We start from the raw sequence: 26,372 nt of genomic DNA on the forward strand, positions 1-26,372 counted from the left end.
GTGTCAAGGGATGCACAGCACGAGCAGGGAGACGCTTCTGTCAGAGCCAGGCTTGGGGCAAAGCAAGGACGCCCGAGGGTCCCACGCAGCCAAGCATCCTGGTTCCTCCATGCACAAAGATAAGAGGCACAGAAGCAATTCTTTGAGGGCGATTCCTAGAAATCACCTTTAAGCTGACCACTGTGGCATTTATTGCAGCCCTTGCCCCATCGGCTGCACGAATCCTCTCTATTTCCTGGTAAACAAAGTGGGAAGTTTACCCTGATCCCACCTCGAGGCTGATGGCGGTTCCTGGCACCATCCACATGCCTCGGCACTGTGTGAATGCACCATCACCCTCCAGCATCCCCCCGGGTCCCGTCAGCCCGGGCCGGGGGTATCCCGCAGGACACCCCTCGAGCATCCCACACAACACCCGCTCCCGCGCGTGGCTGCGCAAAACTTCTTCCTTGCACCAGGTCTCGGGGATTTTTTTTTTTTCCTTCTTGGAAACCTCCTTGAGCCCCCAGCACCTCTCCCCTTTCTGCACCCTCGTCCCAGCCTCCCCTCGCAGCCCCAGTCACACCCAGGCGCCCCTTCCCTTCCCGAACCTCTCCTTGTCTTCGCCTCCGACCCCCGCTCTCCCCGCTCCCTCTCTCCCCTCAGCCCCGCTCGCTCCCGGCCCGTCCCTATCCGGGCTCCCCGCGCTGTTCCCGCCCCCGGCGCCTGCGCCCAGCGCCGCTTCCTGGTGTCGGCGGGGCCGGGCCGGTGCCGGGGCGATGGCAGGGCCGGGGCCGGGGCCGGGGCTGGCGGCGGCCGCGGGGCTGTGGGCGCTGGGAGCGGCGGCCGCCGAGGTGCCGGCGCGCCCCGGGGCGCTGGAGGAGGAGATCGTGTCGGAGAAGGCGGCGGAGGAGAGCCACCGGCAGGACAGCGCCAACCTGCTCGTCTTCATCCTGCTGCTCACCCTCACCATCCTCACCATATGGCTCTTCAAGCACCGCCGCGCCCGCTTCCTGCACGAGACCGGGCTGGCCATGATCTACGGTGAGCGGCACCCCGCGGACCCCCATCCCTGGGAAACCCTGGGAGCTGCCCGACCACTGGGAGCGCCGTCCGGACCAGTCCCGGCTCCGCGCTGGGCCGGCTGGAGGGGCTGGGTGGGCGGCCGGCCGCCCCCTCCCATGGCACCGCCCGTGCGGACCGGCAGCTCGCCGTTCCCTTCAGTTCCCTTCAGTTCCCTTCAGCCGAGGGGCTGCGACACGGCGGGTTTGGTGGGCGAAGGGGTGCGGGGGTCCAGGGGGGTCCCGGGGGACACATCCCGGGTGCAGCTGGGTGCTGCCGTGTCGCCCGGACCAGCCGGGCTGTCGCCCTGTCCTGGCGTGCCCCGTGCTCAGCCTTATCTGGGTGTTGCTGGAGGGAGGGTTGGTTGTTTTCCAAACCCGAGATACCAGAGGGCTCTCGAGGGCTGAGTTACTCTTAAGTCTCCCAAGACGGTGAGGAGCTGGTTGGGTTTCCACAGGCGGCCTCAAAACCTCATCACTGAGCACTGGCAAGTCCCACTTACCTGCTCCAGGACTTGGGGCAGCACAGACCAGTTCTTGCACTGGTCGAGGGTCTTCCATCCCAGGTTGGATGGGGCTCTGAGCAACATGGTCTAATTGAAGGTGTCCCTGCCTGTGGCAGGGGGCTTGGAAGTAGATGATCTTCAAGGTCCCCTTCCAGCTGAAAACCACTCTGTGATCCTGCTTGCTGGGGCCAGAGGCTTTGTTTCCACCCTGTGTTTAGAGCGTCCAAATTTCCAGAAGCTGTCCAAGAAGAGTGGAGAGGCCATTTGGGGGATGCTTCTACCCTTTGTCATGCAGAGCCAGCAGCCTTGCATTCTGCCTCTTGGGGACCTGTGTACACCAGCTTTTACTTTTGGGTTTCCTCCTACTGCTGTGACAGGACCTCTTGGTGAGGAAGCCTATGTGTGTTCTCACAAGAAGTGGAGCAGGGCTGTGGGTCAGGGGAGTGGGTCTGTAGCCATTTGGGTTTTAACAGTAGCCTGTGATTTAGTGAGGGTGACATGGCCTCGTGAAGTGGCCTGAATCGCTGTATGGAGGTGCCATATGTGGCTCTGCCTGAGTTATCCGGAGTTCAACCAAAGTAGGACTGGGAGTTGTGGGGAAGTGATTAACATGGTCAGGGATCCTTATCTAGACAAGATTTGTTGAGTCCAGGATTGAGAAGGCGTGTTCTACTGCATGCTGTGCTTAGTGTCTCTCCTCTGTGCTGCCCTTGCCCTGGCTGATTGTGGGTGATGTGTGACCACACTTGGTCAGAGCAGAATCCCCCGCCCAGCAGAAAGCTTTGTTCTGAAGGCTGTAACTTGACCTATTCTGGCTGTTGGCTTTTGGCTTTTGTGATCCTAAATTTCAGTTAATTTGAAGTGTCCTTCCAGATGAAGGGGTGGAGACACTTGCGTCAGCCCAGAGGCACAAAATCCTGGTCAGCCTTTTCAGATTCCTTCGAGCCACGGCTGAGGTGGGCGCAGGTGTCTGATGGCCTCCTGCCCAGGGCAGGGGTGGTCACCTCCCAGGACAGGAGCTGTGCTGTGGGGAAGGTCTTCCTTCTGCTGCCCCAGCGTTCCTGACACGCAACTTTCTATTCCTTTCATGCTTTCAAACTTGCCCTTAACCTTGTTCTTCTTCTCCTGGAGTTTTCTTCCTCTTGATCCTCCATTCTCTCTGACCTACCCAAGTACTCTCCGTGTTCTCAGAGCACAATCCAGGTTGTTTCAGTCTCCTGCTGATCCATGAAATGCATCTTTTCTGTCTACTGTTCTGCAGACTGTGCTCAGAGAATTGCTGGCAAAATCAGTAATGTCACCTGTTTGATCATGCAGAAAATCCCAAGTTTTTCCCTGATATCAAGGCTTCTCAAGTAGTGTCAACTGCCATGGAAAAAGGGATGTGTAATTTCCCAAGGAGTGGTGAGATGCTGTTGTTTTACAATGACAACTTAAAATCTGCAGGGAAGAAGGCAGGTATTGCTGTCCTGGCTCCCTGTGTTGCTTTCAGCCCCAGGGAAGTTCACTGAAAATGTGGAAGGGCTGCAAAACGGACTCTGAAATCTGGGCAAGAGAAGCAATTTGCAAAAGCTTGTCTTTTTCTGTTTAAGAAAACCGACAAAAACTAAGTCAAATTAAACTCTTGCATACAACTCTTCTGGTGAAACACATCAGTTTCCTTGGTGTCTGTGTTTTTACTGAAAGTTATAATCTCTTGCTCTGGGTGGACTTCTGTTTCAGAAATCACACTGTCAGTTCAAAGCTGATGTTCAAGAACTGGACACAGGCTGGAATCATTTCACAGTGATAGAAAACAGGTGTTTAGTACCCTTAAGCTTCATTCCAGTGTTTAAAATGAGGTTCCTACATCTGAGGTGCTCAGTGTTTAGGATGATTAATTGAATAATTTTGTTTCAGTTCTTCTCAGGGTCTGATGGTGGACGTGGCAGGATCTTCTCTAGAAGTTTAGTTTCCTTGTACTTGTTTTCACTTGGCCCCTGGACTGTGTGTGTCTAAACTGCTTGTTGTCAGGATGCCTTCAGTTGCTCGCTGCATTTTTCTTTCCTTTCGGTGTCCAGACTAATGCTCGCCTGGGGATCCTGTCTGTTTCCATTGTTGTTAAGTGCTGGGTTGGTAATATATTAGTCTTCATTTAAAACCTTACTTCGGAAATGTTCAACAGCACCTTAAAAAAAAAGCCCATGGGCTTTTGTTCTTTTTAATGAAGTTGGGAGAAATGCAATGAAAATAATCTCTTGCACTTCGCATAAAAGAACTCAATTAATTTACCGGTTTTGCCTTCAGCTTCTCTACTCCTTGCAGGTTTTGGCTGGCAGCTTCCTTGGTGTCAAGTTCCCTCTGCTCAGCTCCCTCCCAGGGCTCAGTTTTGTAAAGCTTTTGGCTGTAAAAGCATGTTGATACTGGTGGACTGGCTCACGGGCTGCTGCTTGGGCAGCCCTGTGAGTGCCAGGAGAGTCTGAGCCTTTTCCTAAGAGGCTGTCAGAGCCAGGGGCACCTACACAGTTCCCTGGGCTTGGTCCAGGTACCCTGAGCTTAGGACTGGGTTCAGTGTCAGGAAAACCTTGGCAGGTTTGTCCCAAGTGCCACCAGCGACCATCGTTAGTTGGAGAGGGTTCTTTTGAGGTCCACTGTTGGGCAGGAGGGGCTGCTGGTGGGGCATTTAATGTTGGTAGAATTCTTGGTTTTCAGTGGAGCAGCAGGATGCTTTCCCTGCAGGGAACTCCAGTGGTGTCTCTGAGTTGGGAGCTGCTGGGCAATGCTGGGTCACACTCGGTGCCTGGGAGATATTTGTGCACATGTGTGTTTGCACATGCTGCCCTTTCCCGCCCGGTCTGGAGAGCCCTGGGAGCCTCCCAGGCAGCCTGTTACTGGGCAAGATAAAGTCCTGATTTTGGGAGCCTCAAGCACAGTGGTCTTGGCAGGTATTGTAGGTTTATCTGTCCCTTTTCCCTTGCCCCATTCCTGGCCAGAGTGGGAATTTGGCTGTGTCTGGAGCACGGCTGGCACGCAGGGCCGGAACAGCTGCCTGGATAAGTGAGACAGTGAGGAGGAGCAGGGATGCTATCAGATGTAGGGCTGCTTTGGGACAGGGATTAAGAGTGGAGAGGCGGGTGAGTCAGGATCCCTTCTGAATTTCCAGCAGCAATGTCCTTCTGTCTGTCCCTCCTTCCTCCTATGTGGCCTCTCCTGTCACAGTGCTGAGCCCAGGCATTAAAGAGGTTGCTGGGTGGGTTTCTGTCTCAGCAAGTGCAGGCAACTGCTGCTACTGCTGCTGCAGGGTTCTGACTCCTGCATGAAGCTCTAAAATCAACTATTTTTTCCAAGGAAAGACTTTTTAAAGGCCATTTCAGGTAGCTCTGGAGGACTACAAAACATGGTGTACTCTAACAGCCATAAGCAGATGTAACTAACCCTTTGAAGCTCTCTTTGTCCCATTGAAGAGTTTTGGTTGTTTCCCATGGTACCTCAGGGATCATCATCTGGGTGAAAGGAAGACAGGGTGTTTTGTGTTGCTGCTGTGGTGCTGTGCACCCCCCTGCCTCATGCTTGTGTAAATACTGTGGTGTCCTGATGTGCTTGACATCCTTGCCTGCATTCTATACTTTTATTTCTGGATCATGGGAAGATCATAAGAACAAAGAGGATAGCAGAAAAGTAAGCAATAGAATTCCTCTTTGGTGTCCCCTGTAAGTGATGCTGATGCAAAAGCAGTTCTCACAGTGTGATGTACCCTGAAGCAGCTCTCCTTGCTGGAGCTGACCATGCCTGATGTGCTGAGAGTGACCTGTTCTGCTGCTGTTGGGGTGATTCAGTGCAGGATAAAGCATGTGTTGAGCACCTGGTTCATGGTGTGTGGCTTAAAAGCATTGGCAGCCTTTTAGCTCACCTGTGCTGCAGAAGTGCTGTGTTAGAGCAGGGTTTTGGGTGAAGCTCCCCAGTTTCAGTGCAGTCCCTGGGCAGAGCTGATTGTGTCACTGGGGTGGTAGGTCAGCAGTGCTGAGTCTGTCTGCAGACAGCTCCTCTGCCCCCGCTCATGGCCTGGATGTGTGCTCAGGTTGCCCTGCAGTGTGTGGCATCCCTTGGAATTGGAGGCGGGGCTTTTCTTCTGGCAAAGGAAAAGGAGCAAATCTTGTCCTGGAAAACTTCTGTCAAGGAAAGAGAAAGCAAAAAGTGGGTGTCAGATCAGGAACTAGCTGCAGGAGATGCTGAATGCCCTGGGACCCCATGGTGTCCTGCCCAGCCACAACTCCTTCCTAGGCTCTGCTCCCATGAGATGGTGGCGCAGAAAGAGTTGGGTGTTCCTTTCAGTCAGGGTTGTGCCCTGCCTGTAGGAAAGCACAGAGCAAGGTCTTAATTAAGGCAACAACAAGGAAGCGAGAGCGTCCTTGGAGGCAAATGGAGAAGCCTTCAGAGTGTTGCGGTCTCTGTTTACTTCTCACATGTCTGAAAGCTTTTCATAAATGTGTGGTTCAGAAATGGGGTTAAGATCCAGGATTTCTGTGGCAACTTGGGGCTGCCTTAATCAAGGAGTTTCCAAACCCCTTTGTGCTGAAGGCTATACAGAAAGGTGTCTTGTGGGACACTTCTCCTCCCCATTCTGCAGATGTCAAAAATCTCTGCCAGAAGAGCACTCAACACACTGTGGGTGACAATCTGGTTGTGAGACTTCAGAGCACAAAAGAAAAATGCTGTATAAATTGCTGACTTGCAGATTAACCCCATGATGCTCCTTTGTAGCAGCTGAGCTGGAGGCAGAGTTGGCTCTTGGGGCTGCCCTGGGGCTGCTGCTTGTGGTGCAGAACTGAAGCTTGCAGGGGCGAGGAGTAGGTCTGGGTGGTCAGCCTGGATTGGAAAACTCTCATGATTTTATAAAAAAGAGGAGAGCTGGTGTGGCAGGAGGCTGTATGGTGCTGCAGATTCTTGTCAGCCTCAAAGTGTTGTTGGTGGTTGCTGGGTATTGCTTTTAATCCCCTACCAAAATGAAGAGTTTGATGTATTAGTGTCAGGTTTTGGGGTGTAATGTGCATAGTTTGGGCACATGTGAGCAGCACCTGGCCCAGGTGCCCAGCCATGTGCTCACCCCAAGAGACCCAGTGTGCCCTCGATGTCAGCTGTTTGCTGCACTGGAGTGAGGGTCTGACTGATTTTTGGGTAATTTAAAGCCTCCAGGACCCATCCATGGCTGTGTTAGGAAGTCCACATGAGCATGGAATGTTTGCATGGCTGACAGGGGATGAAGATGGTTTGATTTCACATGGGCAATTATTTGGGTGGTGGTTGTGCTCAGGAGCTGAGCAGAGCATCAGGATCCCAGCATACCTGATGCTGCATTCATGCCCAAAGAGATCATCCCAGGAGTTTGCCATGGCTTGTCTCACCAACCTGTGTCCCTGCCCAGGTGTCCTGGTCGGAGTGGTCCTGCGCTATGGCATCCACGTCCCCAGCGACGTCAACAACGTGACACTGAGCTGCCAGGTGCAGACCAGCCCTGCCACCCTGCTGGTCAATGTCAGTGGGAAGTACTACGAGTACACCTTGAAGGGGGAGATCAGTGCCCAGGAGCTCAACAACGTCCAGGATAATGAGATGCTGAGAAAGGTAAGGGAGTTGGCAACTGGAGAGGTGAGCGGTGCTTCCCACTCGCTCCATGGGGTTAGTCCTGGCTCTGCTGGATTAAGTGATTTTATTTTGTTTTTTAAACTTGTGATTGTGATCAGCTATAAATTATAAGTTGAACACAATCTAACGAAACTCTAGTTTCAGCTGATCTTAATTTAAGCTGTATAGACTCTGGGATGTGTCTCCAGAAGATCCCAGAAGACACATCCTTGGCGTTGACCCAACAGCATTTCACCTGAGGGGGGTTCAGGGTTTCCTCCATTTATTACTTTCTTATTTGTGTTTTGTCTTGCAAAGTTTTAACAAATCATTTTACTGTTTTTTTTTTTTTATCTTTCTTAACAGGTGACTTTTGATCCTGAAGTATTTTTCAACATTTTGCTTCCTCCAATTATATTTTATGCAGGCTACAGCTTGAAAAGGGTACGTGCCTTTACAGTGCCGACGTTTTTAGTTCCTCTACCTCCAGAGAATTTTTAATACTTGCAAGTGCTTTAATGCTTGCTCAGCAGGCCAGGGTGGTGGAGGTGGGTATGGTTTTCCCCAGCACATGCAGGATTGAGGGAAGCAGAACTGAGTGCCCCAGTCATTCTCATCTGTCCCTTTGCCCTGGAAAGGGTCAGTGACTTCAACAGTTTCCAGCATGGGTTTGCATAGGGATTTTTGAGGTCAGCCAGGCCATTTCAGCCATCCCTGCTTTCCAAACACATAGGAGTGTGGGAAGCTTTTAGAAAGCAGCAGCTCTCTGAAATGCTGACTTGGAATGGGAGGAAAATGATGCTGTTTAGCTTGCGGGAGAAGGAAGGAGGAACGCTGCTGGGTTAGGAAATCAGTTCCCAGGACTTGAAACAGCATCTTATTAAATACACAGGTACAAGAAAATGGTATATTCATGTTTATTAATGCTGCTTTAACTGCTGTCTGGCAGTGTGCTGTGCTGGGCACCTCCTGCGTGTCCAGCTCATGATGCCTGAGCTGGGTCCAAGTTGCTGCTGACACTGTAGGTGCCTGTGCAGGCTTGAAATAAATTGTTAGCAAAATATAATTCAGTTTTGGTGTTTTTTTCTACTTCTAGAGGCACTTCTTCAGAAACTTGGGATCCATCCTGGCATATGCTTTTCTCGGCACTGCCATTTCATGCCTGGTGATCGGGTGAGTAAATGGAGCTGGTCAGGTTCTTCCACAGGAGTTTGAGCTGTGCTTGGAGGCAATGCCTGAGCCTGGAGCTGCAGATGCTAATCCCAGCTCTGAAAGGTCTCACAGGCTCTGCTACTACTGCTCTGCAGCAGCAAATAATACTATTCACTGTCCAGCCTGCTGCTGTGTGGACAGAGTGGTTGCTGTCTAATTGCAGAGTGCTCTCTCAGCATCCCATGGTAATAGTCATTCATGGCAAGGAAGGTTTCACAGTTCTCTGAAGATTATCTTGAAAAACCAGCAGCTTCACATTCTTGAAAGCATAGCCCTAATGAGCTTGAGACACAAGAGTAGAAAGGCAGGATCATAAACACAGGTGCCTGGTGAGCACAGATGTGTTTCAAATTATTTATCCCTCTGTGCAGAGGGAGCTTGATGATTCTTGCTTTGAGCGCACAGGCTGGGAAAACATAGCGTGTTTGCCATTGGAGTCCAGTGGATTCAGGCAAGCTCAGCATCTGCATTATCTGTTCCTCGCTCAAAGTTTTGGCCATTTCGAAGTCAGGCCAAGGTCATCCCACTGAATGGTGTTCATGTGAGCACTGCAAAGGGATGGTGGGATCCCACAAGCCTGGCTCCTGCTTTTCTTTAGCTGTGTTATGCTCATTGAGGAGTTCTGGTCCCAGTTCCTCTCTGGCACTGTGTTTGTGGTTGAGTGCAGCAGGTGCTTTGGTGTGTATGGTCCTGCACTCACCTCCAAGATCATGGCCCTGGGGTTTCACCAGGATCAGCTGATCCTGTTCCTTGATGTTCTGGCATTTGGATAACTTTTGAGGTTATCTGGCAAATTCAGGGGAATTGAGCCCATTTTAATGTTGTTTTAATGCACTGCAGAGATGAGTAATTGCCTCTTCTAATCACCAGTTCTGTTGTGTATGGCTGTGTGGCGCTGATGAAAGTCACTGGGCAGCTTGGGGGAGACTTCTACTTCACTGACTGCCTCCTATTCGGTGCCATCGTGTCAGCTACTGACCCAGGTATGTAAAATCGTTATGTTTCCCCTCATATTACCTGTATTTTGGTCTGTTTTGAGGGGAAGAAATTCTGAAACCTCTGCAAGTTCCCTCCTTTTGAATTTTGGAGTTTAATTTATTTGTGGGATTCTTAGAGATCCAGTTTGTCTCTGTGCTTTTTTATTTCCTTCCAGTTTTATGTGACATAGCTTTCAAACCTCTGATTTCCTGAATCCTTGTTTGCAGTGAAATCTCTCTTGACTTTGCTGGGTTTTGGGACAGGTCCACCGTGTTGCTGCCATCGTGTCCCAGCAGCTGATGCAGAACAAGATGTCTAATGTGGGGAGGGTTCAGTTTATAGTTTTAGTTAGTTGAGCTATTTTCTCCTGCTTCCACTGTGATAGGATTTAATCTAATTGAAATTAGATTAATGAAACACCTTAATGAGCAGTACTGAGGACAGTAGTAACATCTTGGTCTACTGATGCACTTTATAAATCAAAGCTATGAAAAACACACCTTATCTAACTGAATTGTACTTAGTTATGATTGCTTTTGTGTGGTAGCTGTTTATTTGTATGCTCCGACTTCATGTAAAAACACAAGACAGCAAAAAGGCCTCTCTTTGCTCCTGCCCTTTGCTGAGCAGGGCTTGAATTCCTTCCTTTGTAGACTGACTACCACTTTTGAGAGCAGCATGGGGTGGCAGCATCACCCCCTTCCTAATGCTACAGTAGTTTTGTTGGATATTTTTAAATGCAGATATTGGTCACTTTTGCTTGGAACGGAGAGATTACACACCTGGATAAGCCAAACCTTCTGCCCTTTTGAAACAAGTGTCATTTCCAGATGAATTGGGACTTTTACCTGTTCATTTTGACAATCAGTCATTTTTATTTTCAAAAGCAAAATGAGCAGCACCATATGTATAAGCATATATGCAAGAATAACACTGCAGAGCACAACCCGCAGCACAGTGTGGCAGTAGCCATGTCTGTCTGCCAGGAGGAGGTGTGAGATGTGCATTCCCCATGAGCTTGTAATAATTTATTTTTTATGTTTCCCTAAGATTTGCCAGGTATTGGTGTGACTATTACTGCTGCTATTTTTATTTTTTAAAAAGTGATTTCCCAGCTTCTTCAAACGTGCCTGGGTTGGGTGTTCAGTTGTTCAGGTGGGATCAGGCCTTCAGTTCCCTGAGCAGGGAGCTGTTCTCATGTGGCTGCAAGATGAATTTTCCTCCCTGGAACTTAGCTGGGGAGTCAACACTTAAATGGGGGCACATTTCTAAAGTGGGGATCACCCCACAGAAGTGGTGGTGGTGTAGAAGGTCTGATGGCAGGTGGGCAGAGGCCAGGACTGTAGGTAGGAGTAATGCTTAGAAATGCTGCAGGCAAGCTGTCAGCGTCATGTCCCTCCTTCAGGCTTTGAAATAGGAACAAGAAGATTCCACAGGTTAAAATGGAGCATCTCCCAGGGCATAAAGGGGTTAAACCCTACCAGTGTGCCCCAGTGAGTCCCTGAGTGCTGTTTGAAAGGACTCTCACAGAAGTTGATTGGAATTATCTCAGCCCTCGGCAGCAGCCTGGCCTGTGCCTGATTGATGACCATCTCTGTCTTGCTTTAGATGGTTTTGCAAGGCTCATACACAAAGCCTTCTGCTTTTCATTATCTTCATGGAGCCTCTGGATCACGGAAGGGCTTGAGGGTACTCCAGTATCTGCCATGTGGCCGTAAATCACAGAAACTCCCACATGGGGTCTGAGCCAATGCCTGATTTTTTTCCAGTCATGTCTGAAATGTTACACATCTGTGCTGGCACTTCCAGTGTGTCACCCTGTGTTGAATCTGCGGATTTATCTCGAAGTATTAGGAATGGAAGGAAAAGGCAGTCATTGTTCTGGACAAGCCTGATCCTCCCGGTCTTCTGCAGGTGGAGGAAGACTCTCCCTGATGCTCCAAGCTAACGGCATCCCAACAGCTGGATGGCTCTTGCCAGCATGGTACTGGGGTACTGGCACCATGAGCTCAGACCCCCAGGAAGGTCAGAGCAGAGCTTTATGTCTGCCTGTAAAAGATTCAGTAGACCAGGATGTGTTTTAGTAAAAGGAGGAGGAGGGAAGTGATGAAGCAAATCCAAATGTGAAATAGCAGAAGGAGGACTGTCAAAGGGAGCACGGGGGGCAGCTGGCACCGTCACAGCAGAGTGGCACAGATGTGCAGTGAGGCAGCTTTCTAATAAGGGACGTTTTGTCTTTGATTACACAAAAATAACAGCATCTTTTGAACATCTCTCTATTTTTCTATTTGTCAGTGACTGTCCTTGCCATATTCCATGAGCTCCAGGTTGATGTTGAGCTGTATGCCCTTCTCTTTGGCGAAAGCGTCCTCAATGATGCCGTTGCCATAGTGCTGTCTTCGTAAGTGTCTTCTGTTCTTATTTTTAATTGTTATGTATGTTACATGTCAGGTGTTGAGGGGGGAGCCACCTGACCTTGCTCCTGTAAAATAGGAGCAAGGGTGTTTGCAGGAGCATATTAAGTGTCCCAAAAAGCTGTAGTGACCTTCTGATGCATGTCCTCATTGCAGACTTGGAATTACAGGTTGTCCTTACAACTTCCCCCTGCACGATGGATAATTCTGTTTTGCTTTTATGGCCAGTTGAACCATCCATATGGGTCAGTTTTTATGTCCCTCTGAAACAGGAAAAGCACCATGTCTGCATTTCAGCCACAGGATCCCACTGAAAACCCTTGCTGATGGCTTTTCTCTTACCTGCCTTCATTCCCATCCACAAATATCTGCTTTTGTTTAGGTGGAAATAGCTGGTAAAGCAGCTGTTTCCTTTCTCTCCCCACTTTCTGTGAATTGAGAAGGTGGTGCTTCTTACAGCTGGAGTTAATGCCCTGAACTAAACACAGGGGAAACTTGCTGCCTTTCTAAAGGATGTTTTATATTCTTTAATATTTTATGTCCTCTGCATGCAGGATGTATTTTATCTGCTTCTTCACTGTGTTGTCATTGCGGGAATTTGTTTGGAAATATATAATATCTGCAATGGTGACAGCTTAACATATAGCTCAGACTAATGCAGAAAATATTTCTGGAATACTTGTCACTCCAGCGTGCTGGTTGTGTGGGTTTTACTGGAGGCAGCAAGTAACTTACTGTGAGCTGTGAATTGCCACCCGCGTAAGCTGTGTTTACTGAACTGAGTGTTTCTGTTGGGGTTTCTGGAACTGTTTGTATTGCTCACTCTGGCTCTTGTGCTGGATGTGTCACCGCTGGTGCGAGGGGAAACGCTGCACAGCCCACATCGTGTTTCAGAAGTGATCCTGAGTGAGGAAGGGACAGGGTCTCCCAGCCTGTGCTGGGAGGTTCTGGGTGGGAGTGGGTGGATTCAGCATCAGAGTAATGGAATTTGTGGTGGATCACACGTAGGTGATGGCACCGTGTGCAGTGATTTACCTCTTGCACTGTTTTAGTACCAGCTTTGTAGCTGTTGCTCTGATTTCCTGCCTTCCTCTCTCCACAAGCTGAGCTCAGTCCACCCCCTCTACAAAACAGGATAATTTGCACCAAGGCAGCAGCTCTGAGCTCAGTCAGCAGTTATTTAATTTTGCTGCAGAGTTTTTGGGCAGAGGGGCCTGGCAGCATGAGGCGCTTCTCAAGGGCATCTCAGCAGTTGTCCTCTCTCTGATTTAAAGCTTGCCCTGGTCTGTCTTCACTGTCAGCCACAAGCAGTGTAAGGCAGCCCCAGGCTGCACCACAGGTATCTCACATTCAGTGCAGGTAGTTCAGGTCACCTGCACATAACCATGTCTTGGATGCAAGGAGGAGGTGAGGGTCTCTTGTGTCAAGGAGGAGAGCTCCTCCAGGAGCAGTCCATAGCTCCTACTTATGGTTCCCCTTTTTTAAATTTAGTTTGGCATTTGCCTGTTTCACAGCAGTGGCGTAAGTGGGCGAACCACACGGGGATGGTTCTGCTCCCACAAGCACAGCAGGACCTGCTCCCCAGTTAGGAGCTGCTGGGAAGGCGAGGAAGTGGGTGGTTTCTGGGCAGGTGGGCTGTGCTGTTGGAGGAGCTGCCACCTGCGTGACAGATGGTGGTGGATCCCACCCTGTTCCATGGTGAAGGGGAGCTCCAGCCACAGCTGGATGAGTGCGTGGGATTGGTGATTGCCCCAGGGAGTGTTGTCAGCTCCTTGCACATGGTTTGTGCCAGGAGCTGGGTGCTCCAAGGCCCCTCTTCTCCCTGCTTTCAGCCCCAGACAAATGGCTGTTCCCGTGCTTAGAGAGCAGGATCCATGCCTTTCTGTTGCTGCCTTGTGCTGCCTTGGCCTGGCTTGGCTTGCAGCAGCAGGGAACTTGTTGCAGGATGAAGAGGAATTGAACCCAGAACTGAAAGCCAGTGGGCAGTGAGGTGCTGGGGCTGCGGTTTGGGAGCAGTGGGGTAAATGCAGCCACAGGGTCTCTACCTGCTTCTTCCAAAGGGAGGTTTCACAGAGACTAAACACCACGGGGATCCCCATGGGCAGCTGGCAATAAGGTCTTATTAGTGATGCAAAAAACAAAGCCAGAAGGAGAACTGTAAGAGATTAAAACACGAAGCCAACACCCAAAGAGTTGGTTGTGGAGGGGAAATGAAACCAGTTTGGATTTAAAAAAAAAAAGCCACGAAACCCCAAACCCCAGAACAAGAGCACATTGGTGAATGAGAAGTAAAAAATGGAGTTGATGAAAGGAATTAAATCACAGGGAGAAATCTGCAGCTTGCAGTGTAAAAGGCAATGCAGAAAAATGAGATGTATTAAAGGCAGGGAAGTTTAGCAAAGGAAGTGACCCATGATATGTTGGAAAGGGGGGTACTGTCATTCTTGTTGCAGGAAAATGTTAGTGTGTAGTTAGGAGAGAAAGATGCAGGGTGTGTAGTTAGGAGAGAAAGATGCAGGATGTGTGTGCAAGGCAGTAAGTGTCTGTTCCAGCATAACTCAGCAGGTTAAACAGTGTTTAAAGTTCACATACAGGGGTTTTAAGAGAGCCAGCCAAGGAATTGTTAACTAGGAAGTTAATGTTTTTGGTAAGTTTATATCAAAGAAAGCAATGTAAGGAGTCTATGAATGGGATTTAGGAGCTGGATAAGGGCCCCCCAGTATCTCAGCCTTTCCAGGTAAAACAGTGGAATTGCTCATGCGAGGCGAGGCTCATCAGGACTTGGCAGGGAGCAGATTCAGTAATGGGATCAGCGTGGCAGACCTGTTTGCCGTCTCATCACAAAGGTCTGCTGAGGTTTGGTGGGTGCAGAGAATAGTGTTCTGTTGTGAATGGCACGGTGCCATCTGCCTTGCTACCCTGTGATATTGCACTTCAGAACTCAGAGCAGTGCAAACTAAATGTAGTGCATGTTAAATGTGGCAAAACGGCAGAACTTACAGTTCTCCAGGGGATATTCACATGAGCTGCCTGGGTGGAGTCGATGGAGAAATTAAGGCTTCCCACTTGAATGGTTTGCGGTCCCACAGCGCTTGGCTTTTACAGAGAGCTGGTGCCAAACCCCCGAAATACCATCATAAATGACAGATCATTTGAGGGACAGGCTTTGGTCTGATGCTCTCTAAGAGTAAATGCAGAGCCATGCCTGGGAGGGGTGGCTGAAATGCAGACAGCCGGTGGTAGGGAAGGGGATCCCAAACTCCCTGGGACAGGGTGGGTGTGCTGCAATCCCGGGGGATTGCAGTGTCTCCCCGATTCCTCAGGCTCAGTGGCTTCAGCAGTCATGGCACTTTGCAAGGCTCATGTAGCACCATGAGGTGCCTCTGCCTCCAGACTAAGGAGTGTTTTGTGTGTGCTTTCCCTCCCTCTTCCAGTTCAATAGTTGCGTATCAGCCAGCGGGCGACAACAGCCACACGTTTGATGTCACAGCGATGTTCAAGTCCATCGGGATCTTCCTGGGGATATTCAGTGGATCTTTTGCAATGGGAGCAGCTACTGGAGTTGTGACAGCTTTAATATCCTTTTTGTTGTTGGTTTTTTTTTCCCAAGTGTTTGCATGAGAGCTTCTTCTTTTGCTGTGCTGCATCTCACCCAGGTGTTTCATGGGTTTTTTTCCCCTAAATTAACGAAGGGCAGTGCCATGGCCTTTTTAAGGGCAGACTGCATAGTGTTGATGGGATGCACAATTAGATTTGATATGCTCTTAGCCTGCAGTGTCCCTCCAAATTGTCCTTAACCATCTTCAACGTCACCAAGTTCACGAAACTTCGGGAGTTCCCGTTGCTGGAGACTGGCTTGTTCTTTTTGATGTCCTGGAGCACATTCCTGCTGGCTGAAGCCTGCGGCTTTACAGGCAAGCTGCAGCACAGCCCTGCCTCTGGGATGGAGATCTGCAGGGGTGATGGGGCCACTGAGTTTTGCTTCTTCCAGTATCAATTGCAGCCGGGGTTCTCCCTCTGCTTAAAGAAGTTTAATTTCTCTGGGTTCTGGGATTACTGCGTTAAGTCCCCTACACTACTGGGGTGTTGCTCAGCTCCCTTTTCATGACCAGGAGTCTAACATGATGCTCTGCTCCTCAGGTGTGGTGGCTGTGCTCTTCTGTGGGATCACACAGGCCCATTATACCTATAACAACTTATCTACAGAGTCCCAGCACAGAACTAAGCAGGTGAGAACTCCTCAGCCCCCTTCAGCCTCTCTGAATTTCAAGTTGAATATTTTTTCCTTCCCTCTAGCCAGAATTAGGTGCATCTGTCTTCCTACAGCTGGATTTTACTAGGGTTGCTTCTGCAGAAGTATTTATTGGGTGATGGATGGGCTGACGTGCTTTTCTTGTTATATGTCTATTATGTCTAACTCGCTTTTAATTTGTTTTTCTCTTTCAGTTGTTTGAGCTTCTGAATTTCTTGGCAGAAAACTTCATCTTCTCCTACATGGGACTTGCACTGTTCACCTTCCAGAACCATGTCTTTAACCCTACCTTTGTGGTGGGGGCTTTCGTATCCTTTGGAGCCCATTTTATAAGACAAAGAAAGAAAGGGAGAGGTGCCTCATTCCCTCTCATGTGTTTTTCATTCAAATGAGTGGGTTTGGTTTTTTCCAATGCAGTTTAGCTTTATTTTTAAAAGGGGATTTCTGCCACGTAGTGATGCCTTTGCTGGTTATTTTAAGAAGATAAGGAGATTCTTTTCCCAGTTTTTCTGTGTTTTTTTTTCCTTCCCCCCGTCTTCTCTCCTCTCGTGGGCATTTGAATGAGCTGCTGCAGGGACTTGTCATTATTCAGTGTGACCGTGATGCCAAATGCCAGGCTGTCATGTGCCAGTGTGGCACCACGAGTGGCTGGTTTAGCCATTTATTTCCTCTTTTCTCTGTTAGCCCACTTTGTTAACCCTGAAAAAAGCCTTTTTTTTGGTCAAACAGCACAGTTAAAGCTACAGTAGATGCCTCTTAATGATGTAATGAGAAAGGATTTCCACTTCTGCAGGCTGATGCTGACGGGGGCAAGAGATTGGCCCTGGTGTGTCTCAAAAAAACCAAGGATTTTGAAGGAATTTTTTTTCGTATCACAGGGAAGCCAGTTAAATGTGCAGAATTATTTTCACCCTTTGCATGCACTTGACACAGGTTTATACTGATAAATAAAACATTGTTACTTGCCAGTGTGGCCTGTGGGTTTGCAGCAGGCTCAGCTGGATTTCTGCAATGAGCTCTTGTGGGGTTGCAGTGGGGTAAGGGAGGTGTAGAGCAGGGAAATGCCATTTGGGTGGTTTATATTGGAATTTTGTGCTGTGGCTCTTCAGTGGGAACTGGCTAACTCGCTGATGAAATAGCTCATTCATGAGAGAGATCATGAAATACGTCTCTTATGCAAATTCGTGGTGTTCAGGAAAGAACATAAAAGCTGGAAGCATTTTCCACATTATTCGAGGCTGCACTGAATACTGGCTCCAAGATTATTTTTGCCATCTGGGTGCTGGTATTAAAAGACTCGGCTTCAAAGATAAAAAGCAATATGAAGGGGCTGGTGATTCTTGTATCTCACAGGCTATGAAAACAGAAAGAGTATTACTTTTTTTTTTCCTTCTGAACTGCTGCTGCTTTCATTTTGCTGAATAATCTTTGGGAATGGGACTTGGCTTAAAGCTTCAAACCCAGCTGTGAAGTGTGGCATGCCAGGGAATGTCAGAGGGGTCGTCATAGCTGTGATAACTCGAGCTTCACAGAAGACAAATAATTCTTGAGGTGGAAAATGGACCTGGCAGGGGAAAGCATACAGTGGAAATGGTGGTTTTTCTCTCCTCTCACTTGCCTAACACATCCTTTCATCATTTCCCTTGTTTATTTGTGCTTGTCTCTGTATGATACTCCTGAATTGCAGTGTGTGCTTTGCTTCAGTGAGGTGGTAGCCTGCTCTCCCCACACTGCTGTGGCACTTGGAGCTGGTTTATTGTCCTTGCAGCCCGACAACCAGCATTTCTGTGGCTCCCCAGCGTTTCCGTCAGGCAGCAGAAATTGGCTCTCCATGCAGGTGGGATGTGGTGGGAGACACAGGAAGAGCAATTTCCTTAACATGTGCAAATACAGCTTGCTATCTTCCTAGGAAGAGCTGCCAATATTTACCCACTGTCATTTTTACTGAATTTGGGGAGAAGAAATAAGATCGGAACAAACTTGCAGCACATGATGATGTTTGCTGGTATGTTACTGCATCCTTGCCTCCAACCTGTGTGGCCCGTTGGCACCTCCTTGCCCCTGAGAACCTGGGAATATTCCTTATTCAACTTTAAATCTCTTATGGGCAACATCTGGAGAGGAGGTTGGGCAGGAAAGGGCTCCCTTAAGCTTGGTGGTGTGAATGCCTTGGTTTGGGGGTGTGGGAATGAGCTCCTCCTGCCCCGCTTTGAGTGCATGGCGTGGGACAGGAGTGATGATAAAATCATCACCGTTCTTCTCTGGTTGTGGATGTGCCATCCGAGGGGCAGGGCCAGATGTGGGTCAGCAAGGTGCAAACCCCACTGGCAGTGGGGGTGGGCTGTTCTGACCTGGCTGCTGCAGCGTCCCTTCCCCGGCAGGGCTGCGAGGAGCCATGGCCTTCGCCCTGGCCATCCGCGACACGGCCACGTACGCCCGGCAGATGATGTTCAGCACAACACTCCTCATCGTCTTCTTCACGGTGTGGGTGTTCGGCGGGGGCACCACGGCCATGCTGTCCTGCCTGAACATCCGGTGAGTGCACGGGGCTCTCCTGCCACAGCACGTCCTCTCCCTCCTCCTGCTCTTCAGTTAAGCTGCTTGGTTTAAAGAGACAAGAGGAAGATCACATCCTTCCCCCCTGGAGCCCGGCCTGGACCCTCCTGGCATTGTGTGTGTAACCCTGTGCTTGTTTTCCCCTCCACAGGGTTGGTGTGGATGCGGATCAGGAGAACGTGGTGAGTGAATTTCACTCTGCAGAGGGATCTGCACTGCACCCATTGGGGCAGGGGTTACATCGAGACCCTGTGAATGCCCATCTGTGCTCCGCTTCCTTCCAGCTGTAGGAGAGTTTTTAGCTCCGCTGGTGAAAGTTTGCAGTCAGTGGGAGTCACAGCTTTTCTGTGCTGTCTGGGGTTAGAATGAGCCTTGCTTTGACTCATCTGGAAAGAAGAACACAGAAGTAATGCTGGACTGTTTAGTCAGTCCACGTTGCTGCTGCAATAGACTGATCTCTCCCTTGCTGGATTTGAAATAAATCCCAAAATGTCCATGACATGGAGGCTCTCTACCTCATCCAAGCATCCAGGGCAGTACAGAAACACCATTTACTGACTGCTTTTATGTAGCATCTTCTGTCCCACTTTTACCCCTGGATACCCTCAACCCCTCCTTTGCTCCCTGTTTCCTGTGGGGAGTTATGTGGCAGGCCCAGAACCACCGACCACACTGAGCTAAATGCTGGAGCCTAGGGAGTTTTCCTGCCTGTTAGCTCTGAGCTGTCTCACTCATGCATCTGCAGCCTGGTCGTGCTGTGACTGTGGCTCTCCTTGATTTCAGTGTGGGTTCTGCGCCTTGGAGGTTCATTTTATTCAGAGCCATTTATTGGGCTTTTCACCTCCTGGAGAGAAAGCATCAAATGCTCTAGGCAGCCCAGAGCCATAAACCTGTAAGCCAGATTTCTCTGAAATACATAATTGTATTCATAGTCCCCTCCAAACGGTTTTATTTTTTTTTTCTCTGACTAAAAGGAAGCCTGGAGTGCCCATAACACACAATTATTTGCATACAGAAATCTCAGGCGAGATCTGATGGAGGTTGAACCTGTCAGTCACTATTAAATATGATGTCTGGATGGAGCCGCTGGCTCTGAGGCACTTTAAACCTTGGGGCCAGATACTGGAAGGCTCTAGCAGAAAAATGGTCACTCTGTGCTTTGATATCACCTCCCTAAGGCTGCTAAATGCTGCTAAATGCAGAGTGTGAGCTGGAAGCACCTTCAGGCTGTTGTGGTGTGAATGCCCTTGTACTCACTGAAACCCAAAGGTTTCTTCTGAAGGGACAGTGGGAAGGTGTGTCTTCTTATGTCCCCTGGGGATAATCCAGTGTCCTGTGGGGTCTCCTAGCCCTGATCCAGGTCATTGCACGTAGCCCTGCCCCTGTTTAATGTTTTGCTCTTCCACAGGGTGTCCCAGAGAGCGAGAGGAGGAGTACGAAGGCCGAGAGCGCTTGGCTCTTCCGCATGTGGTACAACTTCGATCACAAGTATCCTTGGATGGCGGTCGGTGCGTGCCTTGTCAAATCCCACTGCCCCAAGCAGCCCTGGTTGACTTGGAGCATGACTTTCTCCCTGCTTAGCAGAGGAGCTTTCCCGTTACACTGCTGGATTTTGGTTTGCACCTACTCGTGTCTGTGAGAAATGACCATTTCCACCTGCCATCAGTGGGAACGCAGAGGCAGCTCCATTCAAAGCTGGGGTCTCCAAGGCTACAATCCCAGGGGCTCCTTGATCCCAGTGGCAGGAAGGGCAGTGGGGCTTCTCATTTGCAGCCCTCTTGCTAAATCTGTGCCCCTCCTCCCTTTCAGGTGCTGTGCTATGAATTAGGGGAGGAGTGGTGTCCGTCTGAGAGGCACAGGCTGATGGGACAAATGATGCTGCTGAGCATCTTACCAGGGCTGTGTCCTGATTGACTCATGTTCTGCTCTGTTTGGTTGCATTCATGTTTCTCATCCCTATAATTTTTGAGCTTCCAGGCACTTGTGTTTCTTTCTTTCCTGTGATTTCCTCGAGACACGGAATCCCTCGCTGCTGCCATCCCACCCCTTAACTTACCCCATTGCCTTGTTCCTGTTTCTTCCTTAACCCTCTCCATAGCTATCTAAAGCCTCTCCTGACACACAGTGGTCCCCCGCTGACCACCACGCTCCCGGGGTGCTGTGGGCCCGTTGCCCGGTGCCTGACGAGTCCGCAGGCGTACGAGGTGAGTCCATCGGTGTCCTCTCTGTCACAGGGTTGGTGGGTTTGACGTGTTTATCTTTCTGTGTTACTTTTGGATGCTGCTCTGCAGCATCGAGCTGGGAGCCAGAAGGGAGATCAGATATTGGGGCTGATGGGTGAGCTAATTCCCATGAGCATTTTGCTTTTCCAGCCCACTGTTTGGTCATGAAGGGATTTGTGGTGTATTCGTGGTGGTTTCTCAGTGACTGGCTCGATGAAGCTGCCATGGCTGTCCTTTCCCAGGCCCAGCTGGGAGGACACACAATTTATCATCTCCTGCACCTGAGCTATTTCTGCAGCCCCTCCAGCTGCATCACTCACAACCAGAAAGATTGCCAGCATTGCCATGCTCAGGAGCCCCTTGCAGCAGCAGCTCTCCATGGCAGGAGTTTTCTTGCCCTGTCTGCAAAGTATCAGCATCAGGTTCCCTGACAAACCAGAGGTGTCTGTGGGGGGTCAGTGATGGGGTTTCTGTGCTCACAGGTATTTTGGTCCTGTCAAAGCCACTCAAAACTGCATTCCCCATGTATCTGGGTATGGCACCAGAAAGAGGAGAGCTGGGAGAGCCCTTTTAGTCAGTGTGCAGAGAAATCAGTGTGTGGTGCAAGTCACCTGGGCTCAGAGATGTGTGTGTGGTGTGTACTGTTATGGTCACAGTGCAGCAGAGTCTGTGCTTCGGTGCCTCAGTCTGCTCCTTCACCATCACCGTGCGATTGCAAACCGCTGTTCCAGAGGAGTTCAACAGCACTTCCCTCCCGTTTGTTCCCCAGAATCAGGAGCAGCTGAAGGACGATGACTCTGACCTCATTTTGAACGACGGGGACATCAGCCTGACCTACGGGGACTCCACTGTCAACACCGACTCCGTCGTGTCCAGCGGAACGTCGCGGCGGTTCGTGGGGAACAGCTCGGAAGACGCGCTGGATCGGGAGCTTGCTTTTGGGGACCATGAACTCGTAATCCGGGGAACGCGCCTGGTCCTGCCCATGGACGATTCAGAGCCCCCATCAAACGTCCTGGATAACGCAAGACATGGTCCAGCATAAGGTTGCTCGGTTTAATTGACAGTAATATTTGCATATATGATCAAGAAGTATGTACTACCTAAAGTCTAATGCATGTCTCAAAATGTCTAAGCTGTATAAATATTATTTATATGGTGTCAGAAGAATATAAATATTCTCTGCCAAGCACTTGTAAAGAACAAGCTGCAAATTTAAGTTAAAAACTGTGTTGACTGCACTACGTAGGGTGGAACTGTTTTAGCGTAAGAGTCTTTTGCACACAGTGAGCTTCGTTAATGTGTGATTTGATGAAGGGTTTAGTTCCCAGCGGGTAGGTAAAGGAGCTGACTCCCTGTTCATCCTTTGAACTTGGGAGAGGAGGGTAGGGAGGTGCTGGTGAGCAGTGGAAATCGCTTTCTAGGCAGATGAGGATTGTTGGTTTTCTTTTTTTTTGGTCTCTGATTTTTGGATAGTCACATTTGAAATATCAGTAAAAAATCTGCCCACAGACCCTCTTGCCAGGCGGTGGATGGTGATAAACTTGTTCACTTTGTGGGAACCTGGAGACTTTCTGCTTTTTAGTGACCTTCTGCCCAAGCCCTGCTTTAGTGAGCTCATGGCAGACCCTGGCCAAAGCTGACAGCAAGGCCTGTGGGTGTCTGGCTGCTCAGATGGGAGCAGGAGAGAGGGATGGTTGAAGGGGGTGATCCCACAGAACCAGGCGTGCACAGATTTTAGGGCTGAGTCCATCCTTCAGTTGTGACTCAAGCAGCTTTCTAGAACCAGCCATCAAATCCTCAATTGGCAATTAAATTTCGCGTTTGGGAAGCGACCGTGTCCTTGTGCGAGCGAATCCCTTCTCCTGCAGCCACAGGTGTAGCCAAGGTGTGCAGAGCTACTGCAGCTGCACGTGGGGCCATGGAGCCCAGGCAGCCTCAAACATGAGCTTTATGGCTGCAGATGGACACGGTGCCTCCGGGGCTCTCCAGAGGCACTGGGCATCCAGGTGGTACTGAAGGGGAGCTGTCCGTCCGTCCGTCCTCCCACAGAGTTGAAAACCATTGCACTTCGTTTGGTAACTCCTCAGCATGCTGTGTGTCTGCAGAACCCACCCCACCTTTCTCATGTCTCTTTTACCATTTAATGAGAAATGTTTGCGAGTTGATTTTTTTTTTATTTTAATTTAAACTTCTGTTTTCCAGGAAAGAGCACAGAACAATTTGCGATTTCACGCTAGTGTTAAAGGATTTATTCTGTAGTTATAGGAATGGCTAAAGGTGCAGTGAAACTGTTAACCCTGACATCCTTTTTCTCCTGAAAAGGGGGAATCACAGAAATTTACTGTATGTAATTTTATTGTCTATTTTATCTACGGTTTTGCTATACAAACCTTTCAGGGTTACTAGTGCACTACAGGCCTGTTCTGGAGTTAACCCTCTCCAGAGGGCTTAAACAGAGGTGTTTAAAATAAAAATATATGAAAAAGAGCCAGGTGAGTTCAGGCACTCACAGCTCACATTAGCTGTCCTTGGAACAAACTCTGCATCGCTCAGGATCTGACCCTGAGACCTCAGAGCAGTGTCCCCATGCCTGTTTTCCCCAGCACCACCTGAGAGTTGGAGGATACAGGAAATCCTGAAATTTCAAGTATATATGTATAGTTGAGAAAATAAATTTACTTGTTTTTTTTTTTTGTTTTTCATTTTCTCAGGTCTAAGTAACATTGCCTTAAAATTATGGATGTGAAACCAATTATTTTGGCAGTTTATCCCCAAGAAAATGCTTTCTTTTTCCTTCAGAACAAAATGTGTAAGTGTTGCCATAGGAATCCCCTGGAAGGGGGGTAATGCTCTGTTTATATTTGGATAGGGCATCTTCCTTGCACCTGTAAATGGCATCCCGCTGTTAACATTGCTGTTGGATTAGCGCTGGCCTTTGTTTCCTACTATGCAGGAATTCCATAAAGTGAGTGTGCATTTTATATGATGTCTGTGACTTAACTTCATGTGTTTAAAAAAAATCAAAAAAAAAAGAAGAAAAAAAAATTAGGAACCTGTTGATTTTAGGTTTACTGCATCACTTCCACATCCTGTTTTTTGTTTGTTCTGCCTTTTCGAAGAGGTATGATAAATAACTACCTCTTGTTTTTTCCTGTATCGCCTGACTATGAATTCAATTTACAGAGTTGGTGCAGCTGGAGGTGCAGAGCAGTTCTGCTCCCCCTGACAGCCCGTGGTCCCATCAGCAGGGCCCAGCAATGGCAGCACTGGGCTCCCTCCCAGGCATCCCCAGCTGAGGTGCAAATTCCCACCCGAGGTGCCCCAGGGTGAGGTTTTACTGTTGCTGTGGTAGCATTCCTCTCTTTCTCTGACCTTTCAACTTCAATAATTTACCCACTCACTGTAAGCTTGCCAACACATTACCATAAGCCTCAACTTTTGACTGCAGTAGCAGCTCAGTTAGTACATTAAAGAAAAAAGAAAGTTACAAATTATAATTTTATGAGTTACCTGTGAACTCTTATGATCCATACATAATACAACCAGGACTGTTTTGAAAAGCCTTGGTGAATGAATGAATCTAAGCTCCAGTTCAGGAGACATTTAATAAATGACTCGGATTTGTCCTCAGCTGATTATTTTCTTTGCTCTGCTGCAGCAGAGCATCCACAAATGCGTGGCTTGCAGATGTAGAGCCCTGATGTTTGTGTGCTGCAGATGGAGTTAAAGGTACCTTGGAGAATTGGGGCCTGAGACCTATTGCCAAATAGATAAGACAGCCCCGAGGAGGCAGTTTACAGCACCCACAGAGATTTAGAGATGGTGTCCTTCTTCTGTAAATTGAATTTTCATGGTTTTTGCACATGAAAAAGCATTGTAGGTAAAGTTATAATTTGTACTGGTACTGTCGATTTGTGTGGTAATGGCATTAACCCCGTAGCTGTGGTGTTTGTGCAGCTGATCTGTGATAGCTGATGATCACTATTGGACCTTCTGTTTACACTGACTAAATCCTTTACTGTTGCGTTGTACTGTGAAAGAAGGATTATGGGCCTATAAAAGATTATTTTTTTTGGTTTTTTTTGGAATTGTGTGTACCGTTTCATTAATTCACACGGAAATAAATCTGTAGCAAAGTGACGACGTGCCACTCAACCTTCTCAGACCGGTTTGTTCATGGCCCTTGGCCAGTGGGGTAAGGAGGGCAGCAGCCACGGATGAGGATGCTGGACCCCAAGGTGGGCTGGGCTGCACACTCCTGCCTTCCCAGCTCCTGGGACACAGCCCAGCCCTGGGGCCATCCTCCCTCCCAGGAACAGAGAGGTGGACAGATGCCGTTTGCTAAAAGCTGCTGCAGCTCCCAGGTTCCTCCAGGAGCAGCAAACCCAGCTGGGGTAGCATTGCTCACTCTCACCTGCCCTGAGGCAATGGGTGGACCTGTGTGAGAGGCATCACTATGGGGTGTTTGCAAAACCGAGGCTCCTGAGCTTTCACAGGCTTTTATATCCCATGGGTCTGTGGAATTTGCAGTTGGGCTCATGGCTGGTGATTCTGCCCTCTGTCTCCCGCCCATACCATTTTTTTGGCGCTCTGCTGTTGGAGCAGCTGAAGAGGCAAGTTGTTCAAATGCTTTACAATCCTTCAGTACAGAGGGCACCTCAGAAACTTCAGGAATCTCTTTTTGAGGGCTTTGATTCGCAAAGGACAACCTTCGTGTCTTGAATGGTGCAAACCCACATTGTGCATAGCTCTGCGTCGCTGTGGGAGGAGAGCCCTGAACCCTACTTAAACTCCTGTCTCCCATCCATAGCAGTGAACGGGTGAGGAGATGTCTGTGCTGCTTTCCAAAGGGACTGTGGTCCTTGTGGGGGGTGGCACACCCTGAACTCTCCTGCTGGGCTTTGCCAAAGCCATGCCTGCAGCTCACAAAAGCACTGGGAGTTCTGCGAGTGAGAGGGGCTTGTCCAGCATTGCTCTGGTCGTGGGTGGCCTGTGCTGGAAGACACAGGAGTGGGACAGGAGACAATGGTGTTTATTTTCTTCCTATGAAATGATGCTAATTCCACTGGACACTATCACACTTAAAAATCCTGACAGTTGGAATAAACTCCACTAATTCCACTGAATACGTGCTGTCCAGCCCAGGCTTGGGTCAGACTCGTTCATGTAACTAAAACAAACAAGGACATAATTGAGCAATTGAAAAAGTGCCTTTTAGCAGCTCTTCACCTTCACAAACCCTCAAAAGGAGTGCAGCACCTCCCTTCAAATGGATTGTTTCCTTGAAATGAGGTAAGATTCAGGCCCTGGACCTGTATCAGTATCTCCAGTGCCCAAAATGTAGCCAAGACCATCTGGTGTGCATCCCCCATCCCCGGTGCAGGCAGCTGCAGACAGGAACCCTCTGGGATGGGCTCGCTGTGCCATGAGCTGCCATGGCATATCAGCCATGCAAAAATATTTTGGCTAGTTGCTGTTCAGAGGCACTGGAAGCAGGGACAAGGCAGATCCCTGCCTGGGGAGGGGGACTTGCACTGCAGGCAGGTGTGTAGAGCTGCCATTTGCTGATTAGTCCCTGTTTTATTAGT

General features: G+C 49.2%; 1 protein-coding gene across 1 annotated transcript; it reads left to right on the forward strand.

Annotated features, from left to right (window-relative positions):
- The first annotated feature begins 720 nt into the window (after window positions 1–720).
- Window positions 721–23,765, forward strand: SLC9A6 (solute carrier family 9 member A6). Its single transcript, XM_064670028.1, has 16 exons — window positions 721–1,023; window positions 6,948–7,147; window positions 7,514–7,591; window positions 8,244–8,320; window positions 9,230–9,342; window positions 11,633–11,738; window positions 15,186–15,332; window positions 15,565–15,665; window positions 15,892–15,980; window positions 16,198–16,311; window positions 17,897–18,008; window positions 18,385–18,538; window positions 18,711–18,741; window positions 19,968–20,047; window positions 20,658–20,763; window positions 21,551–23,765. The coding sequence occupies exons 1-16, from the start codon at window positions 759–761 to the stop codon at window positions 21,824–21,826; spliced, it is 2,049 nt and encodes a 682-aa protein (XP_064526098.1). The 5' UTR covers window positions 721–758; the 3' UTR covers window positions 21,827–23,765.
- The last annotated feature ends 2,607 nt before the right edge of the window (window positions 23,766–26,372 follow it).

This window comes from Pseudopipra pipra, chromosome 13, assembly GCF_036250125.1.
Source record: "Pseudopipra pipra isolate bDixPip1 chromosome 13, bDixPip1.hap1, whole genome shotgun sequence".
In the NCBI taxonomy this organism is placed as follows: domain Eukaryota; kingdom Metazoa; phylum Chordata; class Aves; order Passeriformes; family Pipridae; genus Pseudopipra; species Pseudopipra pipra.